This window comes from Pyrgilauda ruficollis, unplaced genomic scaffold, assembly GCF_017590135.1.
Source record: "Pyrgilauda ruficollis isolate IOZ18807 unplaced genomic scaffold, ASM1759013v1 scaffold33, whole genome shotgun sequence".
In the NCBI taxonomy this organism is placed as follows: Eukaryota; Metazoa; Chordata; class Aves; order Passeriformes; family Passeridae; genus Pyrgilauda; species Pyrgilauda ruficollis.
In genome coordinates, this window is record NW_024524711.1 from 4,985,368 (window position 1) to 5,001,340 (window position 15,973).

Below are 15,973 nucleotides of genomic sequence, written 5' to 3' on the forward strand. Positions count from 1 at the left end.
ATATTTGATGTCTTTGTGGTTATTTATTACCCATCTCCTCTTTCCTTTTGCCACATTTCTGTGTTAACATTTTGTTTTCTGAGGTTGGGAGGAACTGTGGGTGTAGGATGCCACTAGTAAAAGGCAAGGGTGAGTGAGGCTTGAATGCATCCCTTCAGGAGATAGTCAGTCTAAGAAAAATCAGGTTTAAATTTTTAGATGTGTGCACTGTAGAAAAAGATGTGTACACTTCCATAAATACACACCCAGTCCTTCAGGACCCCCAGTTACCAGTCAGCAAACCTGCCTTAAATCTGAGCACCTTTCATGCTAATTCGCCGTGTGTTTTAGTCTAACAAAGGACAGGCTTTCATACTTTCTTACCATTTACTATATTACAGTAATGATTATTCTATTACTAATATATTTAGTTTTGCTCTGATTTTTACTGCAGTTTGCGAGAAGAAAAAAAGCTTCTGGAAAATGAATATGAAAAAATGTCAAAAGAAAAGGTAAGTAAAAACATGAGAAAAGCGATGTTTTATGTTCTGTCAACTAACATATAAAAAAATCACTGAAAATCTTTTCTCACTGTGCATTTCTAGATTTTATTTTAAATAGAATACATGGAAAAAAGATTTTAAAATAAATAGATTCTATAGGCTTTATTAGATCATTCAATTTTGATAACTAGGGCAAGCAGTAAATAACTGATTCAGAAAGTATCTGGAATTTTGTTTATCCGAGAAAAGATTTACTATATTCAGCAAATAGATACTGCATGTAAAGGTAGCTGCAGATTTTTCGTTCTAGGATGTAAACATGAAAAATACATTTGTAGTCATAAATCCTGAGGAATATATGTGTCTTTGTTGGAAATAAAATTCTGTTACTATTGACAGAAGAAACACTCATCTGGTAAAAAAATTACATTTCATATCTTGTCACTAAAAATGTTATCACCATTCAGTATTAGTGTGTTAGTGTTATAAGAAGCCTGCAAAATATAAAAGGGAAAATACAATTAATCTGCTCTTTTACTTCATTTTTAAAGAAAGACAATAAAGTTCAACAGTTGAAAGAAAGTTGTGATGAGCTCAGCAAAGAAGTAATCCAGAGGAAAGCAGAAATTGATTCAATGAAAGAAGCTGTTTCATCCAAAGAAAAGCTGATATTAACAGATGAGGAAGAAATGAAAAGACTTCAGGAGATGCAGACTTATCTAAAAGTAACACAAAATTAATTGTGCCCATGTATCTGTGAGTGGGTGTGCATGTGTGTGTGTACGGGTCCATGTTTTGCCCAAAGGAGCAGTGAATCTTCTGGATGTTGTCATTCCAAATTCATTATGTCATTACATTAAATATTAGGCCATTTTCCCATAGGCATGAAACATGCTGCTGTGCCATATCCTTATTGCTCCTGTTGGAAATACTGAGTCATAGTTTTGATTAAAAAGTGGTTTCTATAAAGACATCTTAGTTATGTTGTGTTATTTTAGGTTGTTCAGATTACAGTTAATACAGATTTACTCTGAGAATTAAAAACATACCTGGGTCTATTTGCTTCCATGGTATCAATGTCATAATAAGATGTATTAATAATGTTCAAGCATAATTTTTATCTTGAAGATACACTAAAATTGTAAACATCAATGTTTCATTTTAAAAGTAGGAGCTACAATTCTCTGGGAAAAAGTCAAGCAAATAAAAAATGTTTCCTACCAATTTTCACAGCAGTTCTAAATTAATATTACTGCTATGAAAACTCATCAGCTTTTGAAGCTATTAATCAAACCTTTCTGTTTTGTTACTAGGCTGAGCTAGTTAGGCTCCTTGGTGTTCCAAAGCAACTTGCAAAAGAAACTGAGAAGTTGAATCAGAAAAAAATGTATGTTTTTAATAACTAATTCTATGTACATGAATATATATATATGTATGACTTCTTCTTACCCCTTGGTTATAGAAATGATTGAGGATGGTTGTTGATTAAAATTAGGATCAACATTTAAACTAACAATTCCACAGCTGACAGTGTGGCCTGAGCTACAAACCCATTCTCCCTCAGTCCTTCTGTACCAGCTGTGGAGTCACAGCTGCTTTGCTGTAAGGTTTGACATGAGTTGCAGCCTCTAATACTTCATCAGAGGAAATGCAAGCCAGCAGCCAGCCTTTTCTTTCTCTCTCTCATGAAGCTGGGGTTCTTCTCCTCTGAAGCATGGCATGTGCTGTTTTCTCTACGTGCAAAATCAAATTAGCTCTGTGCAGTTTCTGCCAGGTCACTCACAGATCCCAGCAGTCCAGTTGCCATCCAGATGAATGATGGGTTTTGTACCCTGTTTATGCACAGGGTTACACTGAAGTTTGTGTCTCCTGCTTCCAGTCCCTATTTGTAACACATAAACTGACTGTTAAATTTCTCAGGTTTAAAACTTGTATGATGGTTTTCTTCTATATTTTCCTCACTACTCTGCTTAATGCAACTCTGCCATCATAAATCTAAGAAGTTTGCCCGATAGTGTTACAGAGAAGCAATTTCTAAAACCCACATTGTGCTATTAATGAAATATTTAAATGAGTCTTTGTGTCACATCACAGAATAAACTAACCAGAGTTCCCCATTCTTAAGAAGAATATTTAGAAATGTCACACCCATGTACGTAGCAATGTTGACAGAGATCAATTTGCTAGAACTCTTTCTAATATTGTCATGGTGCTCAGCTGTCAGTTAGCCCCATGGCTATCTGCAGTTTTATTGTTGGACTATATTGGAATTTGAAGGTTTTCACTGTCTGATTTCAAACATTTGACATATATTGTTGTGAAGTTATTTTGTATGTCCACAAAAACTGGCAACTGACATTTTGTCTTTTAAATATGCATGTGGAAAATTTAACCCTTACTGCTTTGTTAAAATATATCCACAGTGATGCAGAGAAGAAGAATGAAGCCCTTAATGACCAAATAGAAGAATTGAATAGAACACTGAAATCCACTGAAAAAAGGACTGGAGAGATTTTGCAAGAAAAAAAAGATGTAATGAAGGAAATGGATGAGAGACAAACTTTGATGCAAAAGAATGAACGAGAATGCATTAATTTGACAAAATTACTAGAAATTAATGCAGAGAAGGAATTAGCCATCCTATCAGACAGGTTAGAGTAAGAGACATGAGCCATATGGAAAGAATGAATGATTCTTTATTCTCAAAAGTTTATTTCTTTTTTTCTGCTGTTGCTTCTATTTTCACATATTATGCTGCAACCAGCACAAACTATAAATGATCAGGCTTAGTTTTCATTTCCAAAATATTTGCATAAAAATTTGGAATCTGGAATCTAGATCTGCCTTGAAGAAGAACATCAAAAAGCACAAGCATTTGATAAAATCCTATGAGATTTTGCTCTTAAAAGTGAAATATTTTAGAGAGTTTCTCCCTTTAGTGAACATATTTTCTTTCCTGTGTAACTCACTGAGAGTAATTTGAAGAAGAATAAAGTATGTCAACATTTTCATTTTTAAATGAGGCTCATAGATGTCTTCCCTCATGTAGTCCTGAATTTCAGTGGGGATCGGTTGTCTCTTTAATATTCCCTTCAATTATAATTTTATATTTACTTGGTAAAGTAAAATAAACTGTTAGGTTGAAGGCAAGCTTCCAATGATTCCTCCTTTGCAGGGGGAGATGTATAGTTGTGATTCTGGCCATATGCTCAGCAGAAATGCTTTTGCTTTTCAAGCTTTGTATTGAAAGCCCATGGTATCTTATTTTGAAATATTGCCTTATAATAAAAAATGTTTTCTTCTTTCTATATGTACTAGATATGCTGATATTTTTAGCATATTTAGAACAGACTGTGAGACCTCACTGACATAATTAGGGTATTATAATTGATTATCGTTTTAAAAATGCTACCTTTTTAGGTAATTTTTGTAAGTCGTTTACACGTTTGTCTTGCTGAGCCGTAGTAATGAGGTACTCAAAAACCATTAAAATAGTTGTGCCCATTTACATATATGTCTTGATTAAGTTACCTGTTTCTAAAATTCTGTGTCTATCTATATAGACAAATTCTGGAAAATAATTTAAATAAATGTGTCTTGGAGCACAAAAATCAGCAAGATATTCTCAGTCACCATCAAACACAGAAAGATAAGGAACTGAAAAGTTTAAAAAAGATAGAGTTACAGCTGAAAGAGATTTGGGATTCCTTGGAAGGAGATAAGGCAAAGCATAAAAGACTCAAATCAGAGGTCTGTATGAATGCATTGATCATAAAGGTTGTAAATTTTCTTGTAAGAAATATTTCTATGAAATCTCTTGACAGTCCTACAAGGGAAAAGTGGAGAAGATTGTTATTTCATCTTCCTCATTTCCCCCTTGCTTTAGTATTTCACCCATTCCTCTTTCAATAATGCATTACTCTCTTCTGTTTTACTTAGTCTTTTGACTATGATAATTCTAAAGGGAAGTACTATTCTGCTTGTGTATTCAAGGCATTTTCTTTCTTTTCTGCTTCCAATTATTTCTTAAAAATTTGCTTTGTTTATATTTTTTAATGTTTTCTTTCTCTCATCACTAGTTCTTCCATTATCTCTTTCCTATATATATTTTCTCCTATATTTGCTCCTTGCTCAGTCTAGATTCTGAGTCATAAAAAATTAATCTTGTTTAGTCAGGTGAATGTTTTTTCACAGCACTTGATGCTGCCTACCTTGACACTGTCCTTCAAATTTTACTTGGTCCTTATAAGCAATTCAGGGCAGAAAAGAGTCTTAGATAATTGTAAAGTTTTAAAAAATAGCTATACATATCAAAACTCATATATACTTAGCTTTGCTATTTAAACAACTCCAATTATTACTTGATAATATTTAATATTATTAAACAATATTTTTGTCTCCCTTGAAATTCCTCCTGAATTCACATGTGTATTACCTAGTAATATAAGCTCACCTGGGAGAAGGGAGGAAAGCTCTAGAACTACACAACAAAGTTTTGGATTGAATTTCCTTATATAATGATTAAAGGGCTGACTCATATTCCAGACTTTGATCTTAAAGCTTAAAGAGTTTCTGTTCAGTTTCAGCTAAGAGAATCTGGGAGTTGGTATTTTTGCATGTGTTCCCATTGAGGAAATGTTCCTGGATGAAGAACCACAATTGTTTAAAAACATGTAATGCTAAAATCAAATGCCATAACTCACCAGCAGCTGTGGTTAGAGTTCACAGTCTGGGGTGAGATCCAAACCCATCCTAGCCCAGTTCCTTCACCCTGTGGAAGGACAAGACCTTGTATGTGTGTTACAAAGAGCATCGTCATGAGGAGTAAGGGAAAAGGAATGCCATGAGAGACAGAAGTGCAATTCTGATCAGTATTTTACTCCAGCAGCTGCAGGATACTACTCTAATGCAAAGAGCCACAGAAATAGAGTTGTTTTAGCCCATCCTCCCATGCTCCATGTTTTCTCTGATTCCTTTCCTGGCTTTGTTAGACGAGCAAGTGTGAAATCACTGCTCCTCTGCAATGAAATCCAGTGCTGCAGTAAGGAAGAGTCAAGTGGCCAACTTGATTCTGCTTGGCTTTTGCTATACTGGGACAATTTTAATTTGTAAGACTTGGGAGCACACCTTGCAGAACTTAAAAAACAGTATTTTAAGTGGATAAAATTTCTTTAACTACTTAAACCCCCATTCAATGTGATTCAAAGTGAAAAAAATCACAAGAATTAATTGTTTGTATAAATATATGATTGCAGAAGCAGCAGTGCATCAGAGTGGTTCCCTAAATTTCTTCTTTTGAATCATATGCTAAGTGCAGAATGACTGGTTTGTAGAATAAGGAAATTACAGGAACACTTCCTTCAAATGTGTTTTTCTCGTTAGTAAGTTGTGAAAGGTCAGCTATTGCTAAACACCAAAATTGTGTGTGAAAGAGAACTGAAGGTCCTGCTGTCTCCAGCCTGGAGCAGAACTGCTGCTTCTCTCCATGTGGGCCTTCTCTTTGCTCAGGCCAATGCAGAGACAGCCAAAAGTGCCTAAGTTTAGCCCTGTCTTATGTGAACAGAAGTCCTGAACAGATTAAAGATGTTTATATGAGCTTTTTACTTTTACACAGCAGAAGTGGTAGCTAATATATGCTCTACAGAAAAGTTATTTTTGATCCCAACACAAGATCAAAAGTCACTTTCTTAGGACAGGCTTTACTGACATTTTAGTAAACTTAAGTCAAATGAAATCTCAGAGCTGGCAGCTGCAACTAAAGTAACTCCACACTTTGACCTGTACTGTGTCTCTTGTTTCCCTTCGCCATAATGCAAGTGAACAGAATTTAATTTTACAATACTATCATGGAAGTGAAAATATCAAGTGCAAAATATCTACCTATCAGTATTGATTTATAGTGAACTCTAACATCTGGTTGAGATCTGAGCAAGATATCACAGGGTTGTGTGTATTATCTTTGAATATCTTCCAGGTGTGTTGTTAAATGTAATTTTTTCCCATCCATATGAATTACAGATTTGAAATTAAACTCTTTTGGGTTGGAAGGGACCTTTAAAGGTTATTTGGTCCAAACCCTAGCAGTAGGCAGGGACAGCTTCACCTAGTTCTGATTAGTCAGACTTCAGTCCAATCTGGCTTTGAATGTTTCCAGAGACAGGGAGGGCATCAACCACCTCTCTGGGAAACCTGGGCCTTGTTGAACAAAATTCTTCCTTATATGTAATCATCCCTCTTTTATTTTAAAATTAATATTCCTTTTCCTATCAGAGCAGCTCCTGCTAAATTGTTTGTCCCCACCAATTACACAGAGGCAATATATGCCATCATAGTTAGCCTGATGCATTTTTTCTTGCTTTCTTATAACCATAAAGAATTTTTAAGTTAAGTTAATTACAGTGAGGCTAGTACAGCTTTTTGTCTTACAAGTTATATTATGTATATAGTTGTAGTGAGATTGATCAGACATTTTAATCAGAGGTAGTGTTTTTAACATATTCCTTCACATACTTAGTGTTAAAATCTGATAGAATAAATGAATTTTCCCATAATGTTCATGAAAAAATAATACATAAATGTTTGTGTTATTAGATTTGACTTTCTAAGGTCTAATGAAAATCCTACTGTAGTGACAAAAAGAAAAAGATGTGACATTCATTCTCTGTAGATGTGAACTCTTTTTCCCTTTAGTAAGCTCAGAATTTCACTCTGAAAATCCTCTGTGAATTTAGGTGATACTTTTTTATATTCTCTCTGTGTTTAACGTTTTTTTTTAATGACAATTTAGTTGCTGAAAACCATAAACCTTCTAAATTTGTGAAGTTTAGTGTTCATAGCTCTTGAAAGAAAAATTTGAGAAACTTCAGTGACTTGCTGAGGAACTCTACGCAATTAAGCATACTTGTACTAGCAATTGTAAGAGAGAAATGTAATTTCTTAATTTTTGTAGCTACTTCCAATACAGTATCTACAGTTTAAATCTTCCTCATTTTTTGTATGCATCACTATGTGCTTGGTTTATTTTTGTAGGCAGAAATTAACTCAAAAAACAATGCAGTATTATTAGAAAGACGACAAGAACTGCAAGAGGAGATTGAAACGCTCAAGAGAGGTTTAGCTGAACAGGTGCTGAATTCTGCTTTCTCATATTTTTTTCATTTTGATAGTTGATTTTCTATCATGAGAATAAAGGAACTGTTTGAAGAAAAAATAATGGAGTTTCTAGCTGCAACTTTCTGGAGAGAAAATGCAATAGTATTTCTTCAGTTTTAAAGACCACTTGTCTTTCATTTTTAAAACTACTTCTGGTATTACAGGCTATATACTAGAAGGTAGAAAGCAAATCAACTTTCTAGTTTAAGTTTTTCTAAATGTTGTTGATGACACTGCAGTTAGAAATATATTGTTATACATTTCCTTTGGATACGAAACCATGTCTTGTTGCAACAATAGAAGTTCAGCATTTGTACATTAAGGTTTTTCACCTTCACAGTTCTGTCATTTGTGGATGTCTGTCTGTATGCAGCACAGCCATACAGAGTGTGGCAATGCAGAACCCTGTGTTACAAGAGCTTTAGTACTTGCCACTACATAAATGACTCTGTAAGAAGCCATCTATTTCAGACATACCTCCTTGGTACCTCTGAGGTCAAACCTCCTTGTCTTCTTACCCTTATATCCATTTTCTTCATGTGTTTTGTTTGAATTCATTAACATTATCAAGTGGGGATCTGCTTGTATTTGGATACGCATGCCTTCCAGTACCTACCTGTCATTCTCTGGGATATGTAACTTGTGTGCCATGGACAGGCATGCAGTCAGTGGAGCCTGGGAAGCTTCCATTCACCTCCTGCTGAAGACCTGACACTGAACTTACTTAAAGATTATATAAATATCCATTCTGTCCAATGGACTATAGCTGAAAGATGTTAGACTGAGGAACAGAAATGCTCCTTGGTGATAATATATTCTGAAATGTTATAGGGATTGTGCATGGTGTTTTAGAGCAATAATTTATTATGGTTTTAAATCTATGTAGTCTGCATATTTGTTTACGTTGCAGATAAACCCAAAATATTTCCAACTTTGGGTTTGCCAATACTGATACATTGTTGCATTAGGATTTAAATTTAATCTTCTCTAGGAAATGATATCAGATATGGATGCCCGCGTGTTAGAAGAATGCATTGCTGCGGAACAATTGCTTTTCAAAGAGCAGGAAAAAAGCAGAAATGAGTTATCCACACTTACACGTCTGACTTGGCTCAGAGCTGATGAGAAGCAACTGAAATGCAGGGATGTTCAGAAAACCAAGGTAAAAAAATTATGTATTTCAAAGACTGCTCAAAAGTACCAGCTGGTATAGGGAGAAATTAAATTACTAGTGAGGGGAGCCTGCGGATTCATTTCCCACCCTAGCTTTGAAGTTCCACCAGAACACTGGAAACGCACCATACTGCGGTGTTTTATTGCAATTTATGGTGCAGTGCAATATGTTAAAATATGACTCCATAATTAAAACAAGGTATTTGAAAGGACATTTAGGGAGTGCCTAAAGGAGAGAAACAAAGATGGTGAAGGACCTTGAGGAGAAGCCGTGTGAGGAGCAGCTGAGGTCACTTGGTCTGTTCAGCCTGGAGGAGACTGAGGGGAGACCTCACTGCAGTTACAACTTCCTCATGAGGGGAAGAGGAGGGGCAGGCACTGATCTCTTCTCTGTGGTGACAGCGACAGGACCTGAGGGAGTGGCCTGAAGTTGTGCTGGAGGGAGGTTTAGGATCAGTGTTAGGAAAAGGTTTTTTCCCCCAGAGGGTGTTTGGGCACTGGAACAGCTCCCCGGGGCAGTGGTCACAGCGCCAGCCTGGCAGAGTTCAGGAAGCGTTTGGACAATGCTCTCAGGCACATGGAGTGACTCTTGGGGATGGTGCTGTGCACGGCCAGGAGTTGGTCTTATGATCCTGGTGGGTTCCTTCCAACTCAGCACGTTCTGTGACTCTAAGACTCTGTGATTTTCCTTCAAGACCATGGGATAAAATGAACAATTTGAAAGAAAGAGGCAGAATAGCAGACAACATGAGATTCCCATAAGTAAAACTGTGTGGTTTATTTTACAAATATAAGAACATTAGCAGATAAACTGAACTACTACTCATTCCAAAGTGAGGCAGAAATTTCTATTTTCCTGTTACATTTCAAAGCATAAAAAATGATATTGATTTAGAGAACGAGGGAAAGAAAACTTTTCCTATGACTAGTCATTGTATTTGCTGCCTGCATGTTTCTGGCACGACATGTGCTGTGATGTCATACAGAATTTGCTAAATACCAAATTGCTATATGGAAACGAGGTATTGATGTTTCCAAAATCAAATAAACAAATAAAATAATACAAATTCAGGAACACAAAGACAAGCCCAAAGTTGCAGCCCATCATCCACCAGCTTTCCCTAATACCAATGTCCTCCTCCTGATACCAGTGGGAGAGGAGAAAAGGCCTCTCAATTTAAGATTGATGGCCCAGGCTATTGAGGACTGAACACAACTGGAATCAAAAGATCCAGAAACTTAACAGAATGCAATTCTGCTCGAGTATCAGTGAATGCTTAAAAGTCAGAACTGAGTAAGAAAGAAGTTTTATTTGTAAAGATACAATTTCAGTGGTTCATATACTAAATAATTATAAAGTGATGGACTTGACAGGCTGATCAGTAGAAAGAGTGGAACTCCAGATACAGAGAACCAAGCATTTAAGATGCAGATCAAATTATCTACCTTACTAATAGTAATTGTAAGCTTAATATAAATGGAAAAACTGTGCTTTTTTATGCTGTTGTAATAAAAACATTCCATTATAATAAGAAGAAGTTCTTATACTAATGTCCTCTCACTGTCTTTCTCATCTAAGAATTGTTCCAGGTAATTTCACCGAAGACATTTCTCTAGAATATCTAAAGTTCTTACTAAATTTTATTTAAATTTCAGATTCAACTCCAAAGTCTTGTTAAAGAACTAAAAAGACTGGATCGTGAACTAGTCATCTGTAAAAAGATGCAAAGAGAAAACCAAAAAGAGTAAGAAAATAATAACAATACGTTATTTCAAAAAAGTCTTCTAAAGCAACTTTTATCCACGTAACACACGCATAAAATGCTAATAATTATTTCTTTCATCTCATTTCTTCAGACTCCAAGGATTTACTAGGATGTATGATCTTATACTAATTGAAAAGGATAAATGTATAGATTTGATGCGTATTGCTCAGTGGAAAGCAAAAGAAGTTGAAAACAGGGTAAAACTGCTACAAAATAATATAGAAAATTTAAGAGATTCTGTTATGACCAGAGAAAGGTGAGTTTAAAGTACACTGTAGTTCACAATTATAGAAATTTAAGACTTGAAAAAATCTTAGGAGGGAATCTATTCCATCTTCAATTATGCCCATATCATCCTTGGTAGTTATTATCCAGTCTTTTTAAATGTGATTAAAACAAAGGCATTTAGAAACTCCCCTCCATAATCTGTTCCAATTTCTTATCCCACTAACACCCCACAACTGGCTTGGGCATCACTGCTTGTCAGAAAGTAGTTTTGAAGTTTGTCTGGCTGCTCTCTCTTTTCTCATCCTTTATATCAGAGTTCTTGGATCTCTCAGGTTTTGCATCATCGTGCTGTTGCATTCAATATGAGCATCACCATTGCACTCATATTTGCTGTCCTTAGAGAAAAAGAGGTCTGACACGTATGATTCCCTAATGAAGGGGTGCATGGGACTATTAAAGGAGTCACTAGCTAGGAATATGGCTGTCTAATTATTAAATTAGAACAAATTGGGGATTTTGGTTCAAACTCACACTGAAGTTTATTACATAACATTTATTTCAGTTAAAATGTGGTTTCAATTTCTAAAGAAACATTCACAGCAAAGATAATGAGGCAGAATAGCTGGTACTCTCTTTTTTCCTAGACCATTATTTAGTGAGGATAATTTTTTGCCATTTTTTGTCATCCTAGCGATGAAATTCTGCATTATAGACAGAATTACGTCTTGGAAATCTGTCCTTGGGCAAGTAGGGAGACAATGAATAGCCATCTGTGTAAGCAAAACAGGAAAACCAAAACTGAGTAGTTAAAAAGAACCTGATTTTCCAAAAACTTCATTATTTGGTGCCAAATAATTGTTAAATCAGACAAAGAATACATTAAGTATTTTTTGTGAATCTCCTAGTAGTTTGGTTTTAAAAGTCATGCTAGAGATAGCTAAAAAAGAGGTAGAACCCCTGATTAAAGTGATTTTGTCAAGATGTACAAGCTGACATTTTATTGTAAAAATTTTGAGGCCTTCCCAGTTGATGAAAGAAGGGGGAAAAAAGGCTAACAAGACATAAATTTTGTATAGATATCAGGAGTATATAAATATTATTATTGATGTCCCTACTTGGTACAGATCCAACAGATATTTTGGTCTCTGCACAACTAGATTTAAAACTAGCCAGAGGTATTGAATTTTCAGTAACTCTCTTGCTTATGAAAAATATTTGAAATCACAGTGATAGACTTTAGTATCAGTACCACTGACTTCACTGCAACCCATGCAATTTGGAGGACAGAGTATCAAGTAAGGCAAGAAATTTTCAGAAAATATTTAAAACACATTGCATTTCTGCAATTCTGTTATACTTTCAGTCTGAAACTTGACTTACAGATGTTTAATTAATAATTAAAATTTAATCAGTAATACCCTGTGGTACTCAAAGTGTTATACATACGGGGGAAATGAAAGAAAGCAGCTCCCTGTCCTGTATGCAGCAAATCAGCAATTTAATGATGGAGCCCATGAGGGAAGGATATTTCATCTGCAGGTCTGTATTTTAACAAGAGACTTTGCTTCTCCTTCACTACCTCTTTTGTATGTTGACGTGAATATCTTCTTGGTGTAGATAAAGTTGTGTCTTGATCCAGATGTAGTGATACAGATCAAATGCAATAACTCTAAATTCTGTGCTGTGAGATAGTAAATACTCCATTTGGTGACAAGAATCTGTCTTTTAAATGAGGGGCCATCATCCAGTGATCAACAAGGATGCTGGAAATAATGAGAAATGTTCTTTATTTTTATGTGATCTTGTCACTAACCTCCCATTATGTTTTGGTTTCTTTTTTCATCTGTCAAATGGGCAGATGAAATAATAATAGGCAATCTAATAATTTTCTTTCTTGTGCTAATGTTGTGACACGCTGTTTTGTGAACAATAGATTTGGAGAACTTTGAGTTGCAACAACAAAATAAATATCCTTATTTAAATAGAACAGGATTTCTACACATTAAGACTTTTCATCACAGTTTATGCCTATGCTCTTAAACTTTATTTTTTGTGTCTGCTTGGGCTACCTAGTACAAAATAAAAAAAGCTGTAGTGCAATGTTCTCTGTATAGCATTTTTCTTGGGCCAGAATCCAGTTCTTTTCAAGCTGGAAAGAACTTGCAAAAAAATCTGCTCTCAGAATGTCTTTCTTCCTCTTGTAAAGCTTCTGTGAAGCACAGACATAGAGGAGCCCTTGTGTGCTTGAAAAATACATTTAAGCTCTGCTTTTAATTGCTGAAATTGGTTTCAAATTGAAAGAACTAAAAATATTCCCACATTTCTGTTATGTTACAGAAAATTGCAGGAGGACTATCTGAAGATTAAAAAGAATGAGAGAATGAAAGAGTTAATCCAAAAGGATTATGAAAAAGTTGAACAAGAGATGCTAGAGAGTAAAGAAAAGGAAAAGTATTTGAATGTTGACAGACTTACCGCTGCAGCCACAGGCATTCAAAAGGAAATTTCACAGCTACGCAAAAATTATGAAAGGGCTATTGAACAACGAAATGAGAGGTACATTTGTAAATTTGATCTAAGGTAGTGTTTAATTTTGACATTTATGAAGCAAAAATATTTTTTAGTTTATGAGCACTCCTCGTCAGGATTGTTAAAGGTCTGTGGCACTGCAATGTTTCGCTGACCAGTCCCGCTCACTGCACTGCCAGTGCTGCTTTGCATTAGGTAGATGTTCCTCACTGCTGATCATGGTCATGCTTCAGAATTATTATTCAAAAAATGTGGTACCTTGGCTACTGAATGCCTTGAGAACTTGTAGCTACCTGCTCTGTTTGTGCATTGTGCGCAGTTAAGGCATCTGCAAAAATGCAGATTATCTAGATCTCTCTGATCTTAATCCAGTTTTAAATGCTGTGGAAGGCCAGAAGACCTTAAAAATTATTTGAGAGACAAGAGTCACCTTTCCAAGTTTGTTTTCTGATTTTCACATTGCTATTATTTTGTTACTTATTTAAAATGCTGTCATTAGATTAAAGTAATTGTGAAAAGCTTGATGCATCATCACAGATTATCTTTTAAGATAACTTTTTAATGTTCTTGAATGGAATACACTGAATATGACTCATTTTTTAAAAAAATTGTCTTTACATTTTGGCTTTATTTCAGTGGTCTTTTGCTCAGAGAACGAGAAGAAGAACTAGGCTTTTTGTATGAAAAAATAAACAGGCAAGAGGTGTTGTGTAGGAATGGAGATACTAAGATGCAAGTTATGGATGAAAAGATCAGCTTTCTGAAGCTGAAGTTAGTTGAAAAAAAAAGAGAGGTTAAATTGTGTTTTAAAGAGCTCACAGTGAAGAATGCCCTGGATGCACATCTGGTGAAACTTCGGATACAGGTTGGTGTTAAAGGAAAAATTTTTTACAATCGTTTTGTATTTTAAAATTTAAGATTTCATAGGAAAAAAATATTTGGATGTACAAGGTTAATTAAAACAGAAAGTTTGGTAATACAGCTGTCTAGCAAAACACTCATACATGTTTTTAACTTCACATATGTGAGTTTCTATGCTTATGTGTAACTGGCTCATGGTCTTTGTTTCACACATGCCAAATGTTTCCTGGGTATGGAATTCCAGCTAACCCACCCCACAGCCTGAAATGTCAGTATGACTAAGCTGGAGAATGGGAGTCATGGGGGAAAAATGAGACTGTAGATAAAATTTGTTAAAACTGTATTGATGGAGTAGGTGGAGGGGTGGGAGATACACTTAGACCATCAAATTTCTAAAATAATAACTCAATTCACACTTGACCCTGAGCCTACTCTGGAAACTCTGCTGCCTACAATGATATAATCCACATATATTTTCTTTTGAGCAAAAACAGTGTAAGTTTTAGTCCTAGTTACAGAACAGCATTAAACAGCTAACAAACTGCAGTGCTTGGGACATTCTTTCCTTGCTTTCTGAAATGGCTCATTTACTTCTGACCTTATCTCCACATGGTAATTTTTCCCATACATACTCTGTTAATGCCTGCACAAAATCATAAACTGCCTTTCAAACTCACACCAATGGGAGCTGTGGCTCACTGTTTAATAGTGCTTGCACTATTCTCTCACTTCTGGCCTTTTGAAGAAATTGTATGCTCTGCTATAAGAACAAAACATAGTACATGCTTTAATACCTCATGCAAATCGTTACCCAAAGACCTTTGCAGGGCCATCATATATTTAAATGATGAACCGAGGCAGTATTAAAAAAAAAAAAAAAGAAGAAGACTAATGAAAAAAACCTAAAAAGACCCCAAAATTTTCAGGTAAGATTTAAAATGAGACTGAGAGTCACTGAGTCAAATACAAGTAGTAGCAAAATGCAGATGAATTTTGTGAGTTGACAGAATCAGTAATGAAATTTTGCTTTTTCTGTTCTGCATTCCTGCAACTTTCTCCGTTATGATGATAATTCATATGAAATCTAAATCACTGTTAAAGGGAGCCTATTGTTGGAGGTGTTTTAAATCTTTTTGCAATGTTGACATAAAATTAAAAAGTAGGAAAATACAGAGTGCTGTGATATTGTGCCTGCAGTAGTCTTAATAAATGTTCCCAAGTGAGGAGTTTTCCAGTGAAGAATGGCAAATAATCAGTTATCAACCTTTACAATTTAACTAGATACTTTGATTACTGAATATTACATGGCTCAAACTGCCTGTTAACTTGTTCATCTCCTCATGCTCCACCATTCATCATTAATACTCTTACTCCCACTCCCAATAGGAATTAAGTCCAATGAGAAGCAGTTTCAAATTGTTTGGCTTTATCTCCATGATGTAAACAAAAACCCTGAGCCCAAATCTGAATTTTGGTGTTGATTGCAAAATTCACGCTGCTGGTTCTTGTAGTGATTACAGATTTGACCCCATGTTGAAATCTGACTCAGCTTCTGTTCAGTCACCACGGTCACAGACTGTCTGGATTAGGCAGGCTGAATCCTGCACCTGTGCCTCTTTTGTCCTCCCCTTTTCCCACCCTTCCTGCCTCCTTCTGTCTTCAGCAATACCAGACCTCTTTGAAGTAAATGCTAGTAGCATGGACTAGGTATTTGCATTATTATCAATGAAAAAAATTTAAACCAGAAATATTTACAGACTGCAAAAACTGACCCATAATCTC

General features: G+C 35.4%; 1 protein-coding gene across 1 annotated transcript in view; it reads left to right on the forward strand.

The window, feature by feature from the left end:
- CCDC146 (coiled-coil domain containing 146) overlaps positions 1–15,973 on the forward strand; it is a 60,370-nt gene that overhangs the window by 36,455 nt on the left and 7,942 nt on the right. Inside the window, exons 4-13 of the mRNA XM_041474577.1 lie at positions 434–491; positions 1,796–1,869; positions 2,906–3,133; positions 4,046–4,232; positions 7,512–7,607; positions 8,626–8,796; positions 10,464–10,552; positions 10,665–10,829; positions 13,139–13,357; positions 13,967–14,195. Of these exons, the coding sequence (XP_041330511.1) occupies positions 434–491; positions 1,796–1,869; positions 2,906–3,133; positions 4,046–4,232; positions 7,512–7,607; positions 8,626–8,796; positions 10,464–10,552; positions 10,665–10,829; positions 13,139–13,357; positions 13,967–14,195 (1,516 nt within the window). The remainder of the gene's footprint in view (positions 1–433; positions 492–1,795; positions 1,870–2,905; positions 3,134–4,045; positions 4,233–7,511; positions 7,608–8,625; positions 8,797–10,463; positions 10,553–10,664; positions 10,830–13,138; positions 13,358–13,966; positions 14,196–15,973) is intronic.